General features: G+C 45.9%; 1 protein-coding gene across 1 annotated transcript in view; it reads left to right on the top strand.

The window, feature by feature from the left end:
• FUCA1 (alpha-L-fucosidase 1) overlaps nucleotides 1-19,060 on the top strand; it is a 76,243-nt gene extending 57,183 nt beyond the window's left edge. The window contains exons 6-8 of the mRNA XM_075336204.1: nucleotides 569-759; nucleotides 835-934; nucleotides 17,189-19,060. Coding sequence (XP_075192319.1) covers nucleotides 569-759; nucleotides 835-934; nucleotides 17,189-17,329 — 432 coding nt within the window. The 3' untranslated portion in view covers nucleotides 17,330-19,060. The remainder of the gene's footprint in view (nucleotides 1-568; nucleotides 760-834; nucleotides 935-17,188) is intronic.
• Nucleotides 19,061-19,324: the final 264 nt, after the last annotated feature.

Below are 19,324 nucleotides of genomic sequence, written 5' to 3'. Positions count from 1 at the left end.
AAAATTTTCACTGTCATTTACTTTCACTGACCTCTTTACCGAAAGGTGGGTGGAGTTATGGGCATGGGAAGCAGTGAATATTCATTCTCTTTAACGGCAGACTTATGTGGTCACCCCACACCTGCCTCTGGCTTATTGTCGCAGCAACCCTGCTCCTGTCTCTTGTGACCCCTCTCCACCCCCACTGCCACAAGCCAGGTATATTTTGGACTACAAGACGCACACCCACTTTCTTTCCAAATTGCAATGGGAGGGGAGTGCGTCTTTATAGTCCAAAAAATTAGGTTACTGTTCTAAATTGCCTTGGAGAAAAGAAATCCAAGTACCATATCAGTTATAAAAGTAAAACTCCAGTCTGGTGTTTTTGGATTTGTTTGCTTTTGGCATTTTAGGAAATGTGGCTTTGAGGTCAATTGACCATAAATGAAATCTGCCCCTAAATGTAGTAACAACTGACAGCATTAATTTTCATTTACTGACATTGATTTGATGAATTTTCGCCTTTTATCTCTGTTTCCTGTGCTTCCATTGATATTGTGTTTTTTTGTTTTTTTCCAATACCCTTCAGGAATTAGTGGAGACTGTAAGCTTTGGAGGAAATTACCTTTTAAACGTGGGACCCAGTAAAGAGGGCTTGATCATGCCAATTTTCCAAGAGAGACTTCGAAATGTTGGGAAATGGCTGAGCATTAATGGAGAGGCAATTTATGCTACTAAACCCTGGAGAGTGCAGAAAGAAAACACTACGGTCAATATCTGGTAAGTACTGACTTTGCTAAAAGTAGACGTAAAGGATCAAACATGACCTATGTAACACCTATTCCTCTTTTTCAGGTTCACTGCTAAAGATTCAGTTGTATATGCCACTTTCTTAAAATGGCCTGAGGATAATATTCTAAAACTACAGTCCCCCAAACCCACCCCGAGTATGAATGTGAGTATTCTAACAGGAACTTGGAAATATTGATAGAAGCCTACAGCACCAATCTTTCCCACTTTGCAAATGTTGAATCCCGATCTAGTTTTGCAGTTAAAATATGAAATTTGTAGACAAAATTTGAATTGCATTAGATGTTAGAGTTAATCAGACACATGGATAAATATAGAGGGGCCCATATGAATTTCCACATTAGATAACAAAAAAGCTAGTCAGCCCTTGCTATTTCATAAATTATTTTTTTTAATATATATATTCTGTGCAGTATAATTGTACATTGGCCCGTGTGGCAATAAAGCCCTAATAGACATGTTATACTTTTTGAACTTTTTTTTTGCATAAATGTGATATAAATAGTACCTAAAGCTCTGTTTACACAGCTTGACTAGCAGCACTGCCAATCTGTAAACCTTTACAGATCGATGGTCATTTAATAGGTAGACAGAATGATGGGCACTGAGCGATCTGTTTTAGGCTATGTGCGCACTAGAAAGTGCCATTTTCTTAAGAAAAAAACAGACCCTCTGAAAGAATCCCGCACCCGCGGATTTACCGCGGATTTTCCGCAAGCTGGTCCCCGCGGTTTTTACCATTATTTATGGCAAATTCCGCAGGTACCTGCGGAAAAGAAGTGACATGCACATATTCTCAAGAAATTTTCTCAAGAAATTCTGCTGAAAGAATGTTCTTGAGAAAAAAACGCAGTGTGCGCACAGCTATTTTTTTTTTCCCATAGGTTTTTGCTGGGAAATGTCTGCAGAAAGGTTGCAAACATTTCTCAGGAAATTTCTGCAGCAAAACCGCGGGTAAAAACGTAGTGTGCGCACAAGGCCTTAGGCTATGTGCGCACGTTGCGTAAATACATGCAGTTACGCTGCGCTTTGTAGCGCAGCGTAACTGCATGCGTCCTGCGTCCCCTACATAGTCTATGGAGATTGTGCAGGGGCCGTGCGCACGTGGCGTTTTAAAGCGCAGCGCTTCGGCTGCTGTCAGAAGCGCGCGTTCTAAGAAGTGACATGTCACTTCTTCCGTGCGCTTTGCCAGCAGCCCCTGCATGGTCTATGGCAGGAGCTGCATGCAGAGCGCATGGAATCGGCTTTTTTTTTTTTTCACTACGGACATTTTCTGCAGCGATTTGAAGCGCACGTGTGCTCTTCAGATCGCTGCAGAAAATGCTGCAGTTACTGTACGCAACGTGCGCACATAGCCTTAGATTGCTCAGCGCACAGAGGCTGCCATGGTTCTCAGCAGTGCAAGTCCTTGTTTTTTTCTTCTTAAGAAAAGAACTTAAAAATAAAAGAAAAATGGCTACTCCTCTTTAGGTTACTTATGCCTATTGGCACGAATTTACTCAGTTAGGGAAAAAGCAGTAGGAGAAACAGGAAGAAAATGAGAAGAAACACAGCGCAGAGAAATTTTTGTGATGAGTAGGAAAATACTCCTGAGCACATCTGTGGGGGACACAGGAAACCATGGGATGAGACTTGGCCCTTGAGGGAATTTAGAGCCAAGCTGAATTCAAGACCGAATTGGAAATAGGAGCAAAGAGCTGGAAGAAAGAACGACATAGGAGTGATGTTGGATTCGCATCAAATAAAAGTGCTTCCAAGTGTGGTGGTAGATGCATGACATCAGGAGTGTGGCCTCAATAGCCATGTTAATATATTGAGCGACTGTGAATTCGAGTGGAATGATGACCTTGGAAAAGTGGATGTGGGTTGTCTGGTAGACCCCATGGGGTGTCTGCAATGAGGTTGATCACTTCTGTGTATCAGGATCTTCTGTGCCACTCTGAAGTAATAAGGACCCCTTCCAACTTGATCCTCTTGAGCAGTCCAGGTAGCAGGGGCACAGTAGGAAATTGGTAAAGGAGGGTGGATTGCCTCTGAAGCCCTAGCAAGTCCGAGGGTTGTGGGAGCTGGGCAAGAACTATTGAACCTTTTTGTTTCAGCCTTGATGCCATTAGATCATTGTCCAGAGTGCCCCACCCAAAGATGGACATGGTTGTAGACTCCTGTATAAAATGACCCCCTGCCACAGATTGCCTCTCACAGCTTAGAAAGTCTGCTGCCCAGTTGTTCACTCTGGGTTTGTCGAGCCAATGAGATCATCAGACATTTTCATTCAGCCCAACCAAGAATACACGAGATCGCTGTCATGGTAATCCGGCTTCCAATTCCAGTCCATGCACATGTCCATGAAATCTCCTAAAGGGTTGCATTTTTTTGGGGGGCCAGGCTTTGTAGTGTCTCTAACCGCCAAAATGGACCTCTGGTACTCTAGAAAAAAGGAAGCCATCCTTCAAGCTGGCCTCTCCTGGTATTCAACAGGTCAGTCCGACAAGTCCTCTATTTCTCGAAGCAACAAGTTTTCTTGTCATGATAGGTTGCCCCCAACCTGGAACTTTTTTGTAGGGTGATAGTTCCCCCTCCCCCCCGGACGTGTGGCTCTCCGCTGTTGACAACAATTCGGTCAGAAAGGTAGTATCTAGTGATGAGCAAGCACTAAAATGCTCAAGTGCTGGTGTGAAGGTGGCACTGAGCTATAGTTTGTTTGTTTAAACGTAATAAGAATATCTGTGTATATAACTAAATCAAAATCAAAATGTAGATGCAAAATTATCTGTCTGTCTGTGTAGCAATTGCACAGACCTATAGTATAATTCAAAGTTGTATAATCATGAAGGAGTTAACTAAAGATGATGAAGCCAGAATGTGAAGTTATAAACTCTTATCAGTAATGTTCACACAAAAGGAATGTACGGGAGGGCAGGAGTGATGTGAGAAAAATTCCTCCCTTGACACTGGGTACTTGAAACAAACAGGTTGGACGCTTGGACGGGCTCGATTCGATTACTGAGTGTAATGGAAGTCAATGGGAAGAGTGATAAATTGTCCAGAAGAATCATCCGGAAAAATGCTTGGTTTCCCATTTACTTCCTTTATATTCGGTAATCGAGTCGAGCCCGTCCAAGCGTCCAACCTGCTCGTGTCGAGTACCGAGTAATCGAGCATCTTAGTGCTCGCTTATCACTACTAGTCTCCAGTTACAATATAGAAATTAACACTGCCTGTGCAAAAGGTTTTTAACCCATAAAGAAAGACTGTTCTCTAGACCAACATTCATCCATAGAGATGGCAGTTGCTGTACCCCCTACATGTCTGCATGAACATCTGGGGCAAAATGTTGGTTGACATAAAGGCGATTTCTTTTGCTCAGATCCTCTCCAGGCCCCTGCTTATGTTTCTTTGGGACAAGTCTGTCTTTTCCTTGGATTGCTCAGTCTTTCATGCCAATCTCTAATATAGTATTTGCCAGGTCCGATCCTTTCTTCGTATTCCTTGTCATATTCTGCCAATTGATGCTAACCTCATTAGCTGGGTGGTGGTTTTCTGACATTTTACTGTCCAAGGCTGTTGGAAGAATCACAAGACATTACCGTTCATCAACATTGAGCTCTAATTTTTAAGCTACTAGAACCCGGCGGGTAAAGAATGCATTCTGGAAGAGATTTGGATTATTAACTCTGTCAAGTCTGCCTTATCCACTTATGTGATCTGCCATGCTGGTGCGGAGTAGCTGTTTGATCTGACTCATTCTGGTCAGTCGCCAGAGGACATAGGCTGATGCTCCATGACAGGAGCCAAGATCTGGGACACTTAGGTTAGTTCAGCCACGAAATGAGAAAGCAGGATGGCTGCACCTAGATGTAAGACTCTGCGGACCGTCAGACCGGGCACCTGATTGTTGTCTGTGTCATGTATTATGGTTCTGCCAACCTTTCGAGAGAGCATACAGAAAGTGAATAACAGAGAAAACAGTCAGCAGTGGTCAGTGACCCATTCTAATTCATGATCTCTTAACCTAAACCTAAATGAAGAGAATTTAGAATGATACAGGAAAAACCAGAGGTAGAAACAGGTCTGGATCCCAGGTTTGTTTTTGCCTCATATGTGACATGTGGCTAAACAGAGTAGCATGCTGCTAGTAGGTCAGATGTATTTTCCTGGGGAAGAGGAAATTATTTATTAAAAAATATAGTTGCCTGTGTCCGCCTCTTGGTGGCAGCAGACAACAGCAATGATGTCCTGTTTTCCTTAATGAGGGTATGGGAAAACTGACTATGGAATATCAGTTTGTAGTAAACAAAACAAATACTGTTTTTCCCTTTATATAATTCTTCTATTCATATACATAGAAAATATGTATATCTTAGAGTGTGTGTGTGTGTGTGTGTGTGTGTGTGTAATATATACAGTGCTGGCCAAACGTATTGGCACCCCTGCAATTCTGTCAGATAATACTGTTTCTTCCTGAAAATGATTGAATCACAAATTCTTTGGTATTATTATCTTCATTTAATTTGTCTTCAATGAAAAAAATAAAAAAAAATTGTCATAAAGCCAAATTGGATATAATTCCACACCAAACATAAAAAAGGTGTGGACAAAAGTATTGGCACTGATGGAAAATCATGTGATGCTTTTCTAATTTGTGTAATTAACAGCACCTGTAACTTACCTGTGGCACCAAACAGGTGTTGGCAATAACTAAATCACACTTGCAGCCAGTTGACATGGATTAAAGTTGACTCAACCTGTGTCCTTGTGTGTGCCACATTGAGCATGGAGAAAAGAAAGAAGACCAAAGAACTGTCTGAGGACTTGAGAATCCAAATTGTGAGGACGCATGAGCAATCTCAAGGCTACAAGTCCGTCTCCAAAGACCTGAAAGTTCCTGTGTCTACGGTGCGCAGTGTCATCAAGAAGTTTAAAGCCCATGGCACTGGCTAACCTCCCTAGATGTGGAAGGAAAAGAAAAATTGACGAGCGATTTCAACACAAGATTGTATGGATGGTGGATAAAGAACCTCGACTAACATCCAAACAAGTTCAAGCTGCCCTGCAGTCTGAGGGTACAAGAGTGTCAACCCGTACTATCCGTCGGTGTCTGAATGAAAAGGGACTGTATGGTAGGATACCCAGGAAGACCCCACTTCTTACCCCGAGATAAAAAAAAGCCAGGCTGGAGTTTGCCAAAACTTACCTGAGAGCCTAAAACGTTTTGGAAGAATGTTCTCTGGTCAGATGAGACAAAAGTAGAGCTTTTTGGGAAAAGCCATCAACATAGAGTTTACAGGAAAAAAAAGAGGCATTCAAAGAAAAGAACACGGTCCCTACAGTCAAACATGGCGGAGGTTCCCTGATGTTTTGGGGTTGCTTTGCTGCCTCTGGCACTGGACTGCTTGACCGTGTGCATGGCATTATGAAGTCTGAAGACTACCAACAAATTTTGCAGCATAATGTAGGGCCCAGTGTGAGAAAGCTGGGTCTCCCTCAGAGGTCATGGGTCTTCCAGCAGGAGAATGACCCAAAACACACTTAAAAAAGCACTAGAAAATGGTTTGATAGAAAGCACTGGAGACTAAAGTGGCCAGCAATGAGTCCAGACCTGAATCATATAGAACACCTGTGGAGAGATCTCAAAATGGCAGTTTGGAGAAGGCACCCTTCAAATCTCATGGACCTGGAGCAGTTTGCCAAAGAAGAATGGTCTAAAATTCCAGGAGAGTATTGTAAGAAACTCATTGATGGTTACCGGAAGCGGTTGTTCGCAGTTATTTTGGCTAAAGGTTGTGCAACCAAGTATTAGGCTAAGGGTGCCAATACTTTTGTCTGGCCCATTTTTGGAGTTTTGTGTGAAATGATCAATGATTTGATTTTTGTTTCATTCTCATTTGTGTTTTTTCATTGCAAGCAAAATAAATGAAGATAATAATACCAAAGAATTTGTGATTGCAATAATTTTCAAGAAGACACTGAGAATTATCAGACAGAATTGCAGGGGTGCCAATACTTTTGGCCAGCACTAATTATATATATATATATATATACCGTATTTTTCGGACTATAAGACGCACCCTGGTTTTAGAGGAGGAAAATGGGAAAATAAAACTTTAAGCAAAAAATGTGGTCATGACACACTGTTATGGGGCGAGGATCTGCTGCTGACACTGTTATGGGGGTAATGTCCCCAAATTCTCTACTAAGGTACCCCATCCTGGTAATGATCCTCCTGCCTTGTATATGATCCTGCTATAAACCCCCATCCAGCCTGTTCACATACCCCCCCCCATCCAGCCTGTTCACATACCCCCCCCATCCAGCCTGTTCACATACCCCCCCATCCAGCCTGTTCACATACCCCCCCCATCCAGCCTGTTCACATACCCCCCCCATCCAGCCTGTTCACATACCCCCCCCATCCAGCCTGTTCACATACCCCCCCCATCCAGCCTGTTCACATACCCCCCCCATCCAGCCTGTTCACATACCCCCCCATCCAGCCTGTTCACATACCCCCCCCATCCAGCCTGTTCACATACCCCCCCATCCAGCCTGTTCACATACCCCCCCCCATCCAGCCTGTTCACATACCCCCCATCCAGCCTGTTCACATACCCCCCCCATCCAGCCTGTTCACATACCCCCCCATCCAGCCTGTTCACATACCCCCCCCCCATCCAGCCTGTTCACATACCCCCCCCCATCCAGCCTGTTCACATACCCCCCCCATCCAGCCTGTTCACTGTTCACATACCCCCCCCCCCATCCAGCCTGTCCACATACCCCCCCATCCAGCCTGTCCACATACCCCCCCCATCCAGCCTGTTCACATACCCCCCCCATCCAGCCTGTTCACATACCCCCCCCCATCCAGCCTGTTCACATACCCCCCCCCCATCCAGCCTGTTCACATACCCCCCCCATCCAGCCTGTTCACATACCCCCCCCCCCATCCAGCCTGTTCACATACCCCCCCCCCCATCCAGCCTGTTCACATCCCCCCCCCATCCAGCCTGTTCACATACCCCCTCCCATCCAGCCTGTTCACATACCCCCCCCATCCAGCCTGTTCACATACCCCCCCCCCCATCCAGCCTGTTCACATACCCCCCCATCCCTCCTGCTCATATACTCCCATCCTGCTATATGCCCCCATCGTGCTCATATACCATCCTGGTATATGGCCTGTATCCTATAGCACAGAGAAGAAAAATAAACGTTTATACTCACCTTTTCCTCACTCCCTCCAGCACCGATCACATCTTCCTCTCTGGCACGCTGATCTGTGTGTGTGGAGCCGTTCCCCTGCTGCATCGCGATGTCTTCCTGTCTGTGCCGATCAGCTGACCAGCTCAGCACAGATCAGCTGACCGGCTCAGCACAGATCAGCTGACCGGCACAGACAGGAAGACATAGCGTGCAGCAGGGGGACGGCTCCACACACTGGGATGGGTGAGTGTACTGATTCACTGCACCCCGCGCTGGTAATGACGCGCGGGGGGCAGTGAATACAGCCGCACATGATCACTCCAGGCTGTAATTGCCAGGGGTGATCATGCGGCCGGCTCTTTGCTATGCGCGCGTCCCCGCTCGTCCTCCCGCCCACCTGTCAGTGCCGGCTTCAGCGCTGAGAGATGGGCGGGAGGATGGGCGTGCATATGTAATGAGCGGGCCCACGTGGTCACGGCAGGCGCTGCTGCTGCCTGCTCGTGCCCCCGATGACCTGCAGCACCCTCATTCCCAGCCGCAGCCCTATAGTCAGACCATAAGACGCACCCCCAACTTTCCCCCAACATTTGAGGGAAAAAAGTGCGTCTTATGGTCCGAAAAATACGGTATATATATATATATATATATATATATATATATATATATATATATATATATATATATATATATATATATATATATATATATATATATATATAATTAGTCACACACACACACACCCAGCCTTTAAAGCAGCATTCATACCCTATGAACTTTTCCACATTTTTTTTTTTCCTGTTACACCCCCAAACTTAAGTGTTTTTTTTTTTTTGCCAACACGAAGTAGGAAGTATTTGTGAAGTATAGAGGAATTGATAAATGGTTTTCTAAACATTTGAAAGGTCTAGATCTGAATATTATGAAGTGCATTTGTTTGTATTCAGCCCCCCCTGAGTCAATACTTTTTTAGAATTACCTTTCTTTTTCGCTCCTAATTGGGAGACCCAGACAGTGGGTGTATAGCTACTGCCTCTGGAGGCCGCACAAAGAACTACACTTAAAAGTGTAAGGCCCCTCCCCTTCTGGCTATACACCCTCCCGTAGGAGTACGGATTCCTCAGTTTTAGCTTTGTGCGCAGGAGGTCAGACACGCACGCATAGCTCCATTGTTTTTAGTCAGCAGCAGCTGCTGACTATGTCGGATGGAAGAAAAGAGGGCCCATACAGGGCTCCCAGCATGCTCCCTTCTCACCCCACTGTATGTCGGAGGTGTTTGTAAGGTTGAGGTACCCATTGCGGGTACGGCGGCAGGAGCCCACATGCTGATTCCTTCCCCATCCCTTTTTACAGGGCTCTGGGTGAAGTGGGATTTACTGGTCTCCAGGCACTGAGACCGTGCTCCATCTACAGCCCCTGGAGAAGATGCTGGATGCAGCGGAGTACATCAGGGACATGGCCCTGCTTCCTCAAGGTACTCTGTGTCCCCGTGCATTTGGCGCTCACACCGCAGCATGCTGGGTGTTGTAGTGCGCCGGGGACATCAGCGCTGCGGCGCTTGTGCCATGGCCTCATTCAGCTTCGCTGAAGCAGGCACACTTCTGGGAATCGGTCGCGCCGGCCGCTGGGACTGCGGCGCGGCTGGCACTTGTGGTGCGCCGGGGACTTCAGCGCGGGCCGCGCTTTTACGGCGGCCGCGCTGATAACTCGAGTCCCCGGCTTTTGCGGCCTGCTTCCGTTCGTTCCCGCCCCCAGACCTGCCAGTCAGGAGAGGGGCGGGACGCTGGTCAGTGCATCAGCGCCGAGGGCTGGAGTCGTTTTTACATACTCCAGCCCTCACAATCGGCACAGAGGGGACACTGTTTCCCGCACTTTTGTTTAGGAACTCCCACGGACCGCCCCTCTCCACAGACGCCGGCAGCCATTCCTGCTGACACGCTGAGCTGCAGAGGGGAGCCGGGGAGACCCAGACAAGGAATTCTGCGCCTCTTACCCGCTATTCAGCGGGCGGTAAGCAGCCCTCAGGGCTCACCCCCTCTTGTGCCAGTAGTATTCTTAGTATTTTGTTTCTACAAATACTTTGTATTGCATAGCGCTGGTCGCCCTTTGGCTATAGACTCTCTCACATTGCAGAGAGCCAGCAGCATGTCGTCCGTAAAACGCAAGGGTGCCAAGGCACAGACATTATATGCTTCCTGCACCGCATGTGGGACTTTTCTACCGGCAGGCTCCACGGACCCCCATTGTGTGCAGTGCTCGGCCCCTGCGGCGCTTGCACAGTCGGGACCTCTGCTGGACGTGACCCAGGGTGTACCACCTGTGAATGCTGTCCAGGTGACAGGAACTGAGTTTGCAGCTTTTGCTGACAGAATGTCTCTCACTATGTCACAAATTCTTGACACATTGCGAGCTAGGCCTGTACTTCAGGCCACGGACACTGTGCAATCATTGCCCCCTGGTCCACCTCAGCTGAATTACCTCCAAGCTCCGGGACGGGCACATACACCTCAGGGTGAAGACTCTGACTCGGACGATGGCCCCGGGCAGCCTAAGCGGGCTCGCTATGACGGGCCTTCACATTCATCTCAATGGTCAGGATCCCAGCGAGATGAATCTATGGGTGATGAGGCGGACGTAACTGATCAGGATTCTGATCCTGGGACCGCTCTCAATCTAGATACACCAGATGGTGACGCCATAGTTAATGATTTTATATTTAACATCAATAAGATGTTAAATATTTCCCCACCAGCTCCTCTTGTAGAGGAGTCAGCTTCGCAGCACGAGAGAATCCATTTCAGATACCCTAAGCGTACATTAAGCACTTTTCTGGACCACGCTGACTTTAGAGACGCAATCCAGAAACCCCACGCTTATCCTGAAAGGCGTTTTTCTAAACGGCTTAAAGATACACGCTATCCTTTTCCCCCTGAGGTGGTCAAGGGTTGGACCCAGTGTCCAAAAGTGGATCCTCCAATTTCCAGGCTTGCAGCTAGATCCTTGGTTGCAGTTGAAGATGGAGCGGCACTTAAAGATGCCACTGACAGGCAGATGGAGCTCTGGCTGAAATCCATCTATGAAGCGATTGGAGCGTCGTTAGCGCCATCTTTTGCGGCCGTATGGGCACTCCAAGCTATCTCAGCCGGGCTTGCGCAAGTCGACTCAGTCACACGTGCATTTGCCCCGCAGGTAGCACCATTGACCTCGCAAATGGCGGCATTCGCGTCGTACGCGATTAATGCTGTTCTTGACGCTACAAGCCGCACGGCAGTGGCGTCAGCCAACTCCGTTGTTTTGCGTAGGGCCCTGTGGTTAAGACATTGGAAAGCAGATTCTCATTCCAAGAAGTGCTTAACCAATTTGCCTTTTTCTCGTGACCGATTGTTTGGAGAGCGTTTGGATGAAATCATCAAACACTCCAAGGGTAAGGACTCATCCTTACCGCAACACAGACAAAACAAACCCCAACAGAGGAAGGGTCAGTCTGGTTATCGGTCCTTTCGAGGACCGGGCAGGTCCCAATTCGCCTCGTCAAAAAAGACCAGAGACGCTCAGATTCTTGGAGGTCTCAGTCACGCCCAAAAAGGACAGCCGGAGGAACCGTTGCCAAGACGGCGTCCTCCTGACTTGCAGTCTCCGATTCCCACACCCGCGGTCGGTGGGAGGCTTTCCCACTTTGGCGACATTTGGCTGTCACGCGTCAAAGACCGTTGGGTGAGGGATATTCTGTCTCACGGGTACAGGATAGAGTTCAGTTCTCGTCCGCCAACTCGTTTCTTCAGAACTTCTCCACCACCAGACCGAGCCGATGCTCTGTTGCAGGCGGTGGCCGCTCTAAAGGCGGAAGGAGTGGTGACCTCCGTCCCTCTTCAGGAACAGGGTCACGGTTTTTACTCCAATCTGTTTGTGGTCCCAAAAAAGGACGGATCGTATCGACCCGTCCTGGATCTAAAGTTGCTCAACAGACACGTAAAAGTCAGGAGGTTCCGGATGGAATCCCTACGCTCCGTCATAGCCTCAATGTCTCAAGGAGATTTTCTAGCATCAATAGATATCAAAGATGCGTATCTCCACGTGCCGATTGCACCAGAGCATCAGCGTTTCCTACGCTTCGTCATACACGACGAACACCTGCAGTTCGTAGCGTTACCTTTCGGTCTGGCAACAGCCCCCCGGGTCTTCACCAAAGTCATGGCAGCAGTAGTAGCTGTTCTGCACTCGCAGGGTCACTCGGTCATCCCGTATCTAGACGACCTGCTTATAAAGGCACCCTCTCAAGAGGCATGCCAGCACAGTCTGAAGGTGGCACTAGACACTCTCCAGAGTTTCGGGTGGATTATCAACTTTCCAAAGTCTCATCTAACCCCGACCCAATCTCTGACTTATCTTGGCATGGAGTTTCATACTCTCTCAGCGATAGTGAAGCTTCCACTGGACAAGCAGTGCTCGCTACGGACTGGAGTGCAATCTCTCCTTCAGAGCCAGTCGCACTCACTGAGGCGCCTCATGCATTTCCTAGGAAAGATGGTAGCAGCAATGGAGGCAGTCCCGTTCGCGCAGTTTCATCTGCGCCCTCTACAATGGGACATTCTACGCCAATGGGATGGGAAATCGACGTCCCTCGACAGGACTGTCTCCCTCTCTCAGACTGCCAAGGACTCTCTGCGTTGGTGGCTTCTCCCCACCTCATTGTCACAGGGAAAGTCGTTCCTTCCCCCGTCCTGGGCAGTGGTCACGACGGATGCGAGCCTATCAGGGTGGGGAGCGGTGTTTCTCCACCACAGGGCTCAGGGGACGTGGACTCAGGAAGAGTCCACCCTGCAGATCAATGTTCTGGAAATCAGAGCAATCTATCTTGCCCTGCGAGCCTTCCAACAATGACTGGAAGGCAAGCAGATTCGGATCCAGTCGGACAATTCCACGGCGGTGGCGTACATCAACCACCAAGGGGGAACACGCAGTCGCCAAGCTTTTCAAGAAGTCCAGCGGATTTTGACGTGGGTGGAAAGCAGAGCGTCCACCATATCCGCAGTTCACATCCCAGGCGTGGAAAACTGGGAAGCAGACTTTCTCAGTCGCCAGGGCATGGACGCAGGAGAATGGTCCCTTCACCCGGACGTGTTTCAGCAGATCTGTTGCCGCTGGGGGACGCCGGACGTCGATCTGATGGCGTCACGGCACAACAACAAGGTCCCAGTTTTCATGGCACGGTCTCACGATCACCGAGCACTGGCGGCAGACGCCTTGGTTCAGGATTGGTCGCAATTCCGACTCCCCTATGTGTTCCCACCTCTAGCATTGTTACCCAGAGTTCTCCGGAAAATCAGGTCCGACTGCCATCGAGCCATACTCGTCGCTCCAGATTGGCCAAGAAGGTCGTGGTACCCGGATCTGTGGCATCTCACGGTAGGCCAACTGTGGACACTACCAGACCGTCCAGATTTGCTGTCTCAAGGGCCGTTTTTCCATCTGAATTCTGCGGCCCTGAACCTGACTGTGTGGCCATTGAGTCCTGGATCCTAGCGGCCTCAGGTTTATCTCATGAAGTTGTTGCCACAATGAGACAGGCTAGAAAACCATCCTCAGCTAAGATCTATCACAGGACGTGGAAGATATTCTTAGCGTGGTGCTTGGCTCAAGGGTTTTCTCCCTGGCCATTTGCATTGCCAATTTTTCTTTCCTTCCTGCAGTCTGGGTTGGAAAAAGGTTTGTCGCTTAGCTCTCTTAAGGGTCAAGTCTCCGCGCTATCCGTATTCTTTCAGAAGCGCTTGGCACGGCTTTCTAAAGTACGCACGTTTCTCCAAGGAGTTTCTCATATCGTTCCTCCTTACAGACGGCCATTGGAACCCTGGGATCTGAACAAGGTTCTCATTGCTCTCCAGAAGCCGCCTTTCGAGCCTTTGAAAGAGGTTTCCCTTTCTCGGCTTTCACAAAAGGTAGTTTTTCTTGTGGCGGTCACGTCTCTTCGAAGAGTGTCCGAGCTAGCGGCGTTATCTTGCAAATCTCCCTTCCTGGTGTTTCACCAAGACAAGGTAGTACTGCGTCCAATTCCAGAGTTTTCTCCCAAGGTGGTTTCTTCCTTTCATCTCAATCAGGATATCACTTTGCCATCTTTGTGTCCGCATCCAGTTCACCAATTTGAAAAGGGTTTACATCTGTTGGACCTGGTGAGAGCACTCAGGATTTACATTTCTCGCACGGCGTCTCTACGCCGTTCTGATGCGCTCTTTGTCCTAGTCGCTGGTCAGCATAAGGGATCGCAAGCTTCCAAATCCACCCTGGCGCGGTGGATCAAGGAACCAATTCTTCACACATACCGTTCTGCTGGGCTTCCGATTCCATCTGGACTGAAGGCCCATTCTACCAGAGCCGTGGGTGCGTCCTGGGCATTGCGGCATCAGGCTACGGCTCAGCAAGTGTGCCAGGCGGCTACCTGGTCGAGTCTGCACACGTTTACCAAACACTATCAAGTGCATACCTACGCTTCGGCAGATGCCAGCCTAGGTAGACAGGTCCTTCAGGCGGCGGTGGCCCACCTGTAGGAAGAGGCTGTCTGACAGCCCGTTCATGTGGTATCTTTTTACCCACCCAGGGACTGCTTTTGGACGTCCCACTGTCTGGGTCTCCCAATTAGGAGCGAAAAAGAAGAAGGGAATTTTGTTTACTTACCGTAAATTCCTTTTCTTCTAGCTCCAATTGGGAGACCCAGCACCCGCCCTATTTGTTCTTAGGGTTTCGTTTTTCGGGTGCACATGTTGTTCATGTTGTTTCTTAAGTTCTCCGATCTTGTTATCGGATTGAATTTGTTTTTGAAACTGTTATTGGCTTTCCTCCTTCTTGCTTTGGTACTAAAACTGAGGAATCCGTACTCCTACGGGAGGGTGTATAGCCAGAAGGGGAGGGGCCTTACACTTTTAAGTGTAGTTCTTTGTGCGGCCTCCAGAGGCAGTAGCTATACACCCCAATTGTCTGGGTCTCCCAATTGGAGCTAGAAGAAAAGGAATTTACGGTAAGTAAACAAAATTCCCTTCTTTGCTGCAATTACTACCAGCTTTGCACATCTAGAGGCTGAAATTTTTGCCAATTCTTCCTTAGGCTGGAATCACACTTGCGAGTGTAAAATCGGTCCGATTCTCATGCTAGAAGTAGCATGATTTCGTCTCACATTTCATCAGTGTGCTGTCAGTTTTTTTCCTCAGCAGCTGCTACTCATGTATTGTTACAGAGAAGGTGGGGAGGAAGAAGCGATCAAAAAGCCCAATTAGACAATTGAAAATCAAGTATATCAAACTGGTTTTTATTGATAGTAAATATTATTGTTACACAAGTGTTTGTTTGGACAATCATATGCCTCAGAAATATACATGTAACGGAACCATAGTATACAATATATATTGAGACATATACTAAAAAAAATAGCTAGAAAATTCATACATAGATCTTTACTTTTTTATATCAAAGTGTGTTACAACTCCAGTGTCTCCTATATTATGGAATCAAGGTCCGCTGGGCAGAATAATATATGTCAATTACCATTAGAGGTCACTAGGGGTTGCTATTACTGCACCAAAAGTACAAATTATTCCCTTTTTATAGGGAGCAAGTAAAAAAAAACAACAAAGTCTAGCAAAGACCGCTGGCAATAATTACCGGTCTGATCATTGCCTACAGTCTTATTACAGCATAGATATATATAGATAGAGATAGATATATATATATATATATATATATATATATATATATATCTATCGAAAGAAATGGTTACCGTTGGTAGTGTGGGACACACAACACGTGTTTCGGTTTATTCATCAGGGGGCGTGTAAATGCTCATGTACTGTTATGTACAGGAGCATTTACAGTGTTCTCTGCTACATGCGTGAAATGTATTGAGAAAAACGGATGTCACTAGGATGGTGTATGTGCCATCCGTGTCACATCGGTTTTTTTTTTTTTCACGCACCCATAGACTTTCATTGAAGAGACTCTAACACTTGACTGTTAGACAGCTGCATGATTTCTTTTTTCCCTGAGGAAGGAGACGGTCCTTGTCTCTGAAACGCGTTGGAAATGCTGAAATAAAAAAGAAACCTCTTCATTAATCCTGCACCAGTGGTTTTTCAGCGCGGCTAAAACCCGTTTTCCTATTTCTATATATTTGACAATTGAAGAGACTCGTGCAAGAAACTCACCAAAACGCAGCATGCTGCGATTTGTTTCTGTCCGATTTGGACTGAGAAAAAAATAGCAGATCTGAGCTGCCTCATTGATTAACATTGGTCCGAGTGCAATGCGAGATTTTCTCGCATTGCACTCGTGCGAGTTAATCGCAAGTGTGACTCCAGCCTTACAGTCTCGCTCTAGCTCAGTGAGATTGGATGTGGAGTGTCTGTGCACAGCAATCTCCAAGTCATGCCACAGATTCTATTTCAGTCCGGACTGTGACCGGGCCATTCACACACAAAAAATATGCTTTGATCTGAACCACTCCATTGTAGCATTGGCAATGTGTTTAGGGTCGTTGTCCTGCAGGAAGTTCTTTTGCTCCAGGATTGCCCTGTATTTAGCTCTATGAATCTTCACATCAACTCTGACCATCTTCCCTGACCCTGCTAAAGAAGAGCATCCCCATAGCTTGATGCTGTCACCACCATGTTTGACGGTGGCGATCAGGGGCGTACTCGCAGCTTCGGGGCCCTTAATCTGGGAATCTGGGGGGGCTCTGTGCCATGGTTGCCAACAGTCATCAAAAACTTAGTTCCATTAGCATACTGTGACTAATGAATACATGAAGTACACTATTGCTATACACGTTAAAAATTTAAGGTCCCATCTGAACTGGGAAAGTGAAAGCAAACCACACATAGCTTGTAACTAAAACGTTGCTTAGAAAACATGGCTTCTACGGATGCTGGGCCCTAGAGGGGAGCCACCTCCACCACAATGTACACCTTGTCGTGGTTGGATGCCATTTGCACTTTTTTTTTTTTTCTTCAAAAAATGTTACGTATTTAATGTGTATAACAATATTAGAATTTGTGTACCCATTAATCTGAGTGCGCTCACACATCGAGTATGTATGTCTGTATATTGGTCACATAGCGCATTTGTGCACCTGTACATTTAATTCAATACTATCAATGTGCAGGCATATATTTTTGCTTTATTTTTTAATGTATTCTGTGGATTTCTCTGCCCGCAGGTGTCCATGTTGGGTCTTACTGGGACATTGCCCTGGAAACAGGATCCAAAATTTGGTCTACTTGTGAAACTACCAACCATCCCTCCTGGCGTCTTCCCAGTGGAAAACGGCTGGAGTCTGAAACTAGAAGGTGTAAACTAAAGTTGGTAAAAAGATGAAGATAGGGTCAAGAAAAGAAATCTGTTTGGAACTCATTTTATACAACTCGCGTTAAAGTTACAAAGAGAAATTTGATGAAATGTTCCAGTTGGGTGAAGATTCTACTGTATGTGCTGATCTGAGAAAATGCTGACTAGGCCAGGGTTGGCACTACTTTGCAGTTCTGTGTATGTTTCAGATCTAGGGGGTCTCTTTTTGTCAGGTGATTTAAGTCCTTGCCTTCTAAGCTGGATCTGGTCTTTGGGTCACATATTCGTTCTTCTTGCATAGCTATCTAATCTGGTTTAGGTTTTGTACAGAATTTCAGACCAAATGTGAATTGCACTATACAACCAGTTTAGATTTGCTACCTTTAATTGATAATTGCACATATATTTTACATATTTGTCAACATAACATTACGGTGCCTTATAATAATAAATGTAGAATTTTGAGCAAATCTTTGTGCAGTGACTGCATTTAGGCTATCCTCCATAGTTAGGAATCCAGTACCCAGCTTTCATGCCTGATCACTTTTAGATGGTGTAGTATTTATCCTCCGTGTGTTAGGTAATCAGCTTGCTCACCCAATGAGGCTGCGGTTACTTAGATAGCAGTTGGTCCTTTTTGATATGTCTTGTAAAACCGGACAAGATTTAATTAGCAGAAAAGGAAACCATTTCTTGTGTTGTGTTTCTGATGCAAACTGCGGTTTGTGTGGATGCAGTCTTATTGTGACAGACTGACACGCTTTATCTTTTGGACACTAAGGCCATGTGCACACCTTGAGTATTTGGTGAATTTTTTTTTATCTCTATCTATAAAACTGATCGGAGATTGATAATAAGCTCAGAGTAATGAAGCCTAGATATGGATGATTTAAAAAAGTTGTTTTATTTGATATACATTAAAATGCAAACAAATCTAAAATATCCACGGTGGTGGCTACAAGACTGGGGATGTGTAAAAAAAAAAAAAAAAAAAGCCGTACAACTGTGTAGGTAAGTTAATGCAAAAATCTTGTAGCAGGTAAATTAATATCATAATATTTTGTAAGCTTTTTTGCTAGGACACGTTAATGTAGCTACTTGCTCCGTGGATATATAAAATAGTATTATACATAGCCCTAGATATGTTGCGTACCACAGGTGGATTTAAATACACAAGAGGTGCAGACTATATACTTCAAAACCATTATGGTATACATCATAATACCTAAGACTATGAAGACGGCTACTGATAATATTGATGGCACCACTTCCTTCCAACCCGACGTACATTTCTCCCTGCAAAATTTTGTATAATTAATTGAAGCTTGGTTTTAAGGGGATCTACTCTATATCTCCTGGACTAACTTTGCATTGACCCTGTTTTTATAAGCCAAATCCAGGAGTGGGTCAGAAATACAGAAGTGGTGCTCGTGTTTCTATTATATTTCTCTGATTGTTCCACTCCTGATTTTGACTTACACATACTGCGGTAATAATCTCATTAAATACTCGTGTGCACATAGACTTGCAGATGCTGAGGTAAAAACTCACCAAATATTCAACGCGTTCACGTGGCCTAAGAGCGGGGAAGAATAGGGGACTATTGCTTTTTTTTTTTTTTAAATTGATTTACAGATGATTTTTTGTAATCACATTTATAGACCTCTTTTATAATTTGTGATCTTCAATTATGCTTTTTTTTTTGTTTATTTTCAATTCTAAATAAATGATTCTCACTTTTGTACTTGTTTTGTCTTGTATATTTGTCACACTGAATGGTTCCACTCAAGAACAGATCATCACCAGCCATCTTGAAGGGAATGTGTTAGCTAGATTTCTTTTTTAATAATTTTATTAATCAGAACCAAATGATGAAACGGTCAAATTATAGATTTTATTCTCTGTATATGGATTCGGACATCGCACCTTAGCTGCTGCCAGATATATCATAGGAAACTGTCTTCCAACAAACCCTATAAGCATCAAATGGAGCGACAGTATGTGATAA

The sequence above is a fragment of the Anomaloglossus baeobatrachus genome, chromosome 2, assembly GCF_048569485.1.
Source record: "Anomaloglossus baeobatrachus isolate aAnoBae1 chromosome 2, aAnoBae1.hap1, whole genome shotgun sequence".
NCBI lineage: Eukaryota > Metazoa > Chordata > Amphibia > Anura > Aromobatidae > Anomaloglossus > Anomaloglossus baeobatrachus.
This window is presented reverse-complemented; position numbering and strand designations above follow the sequence as displayed.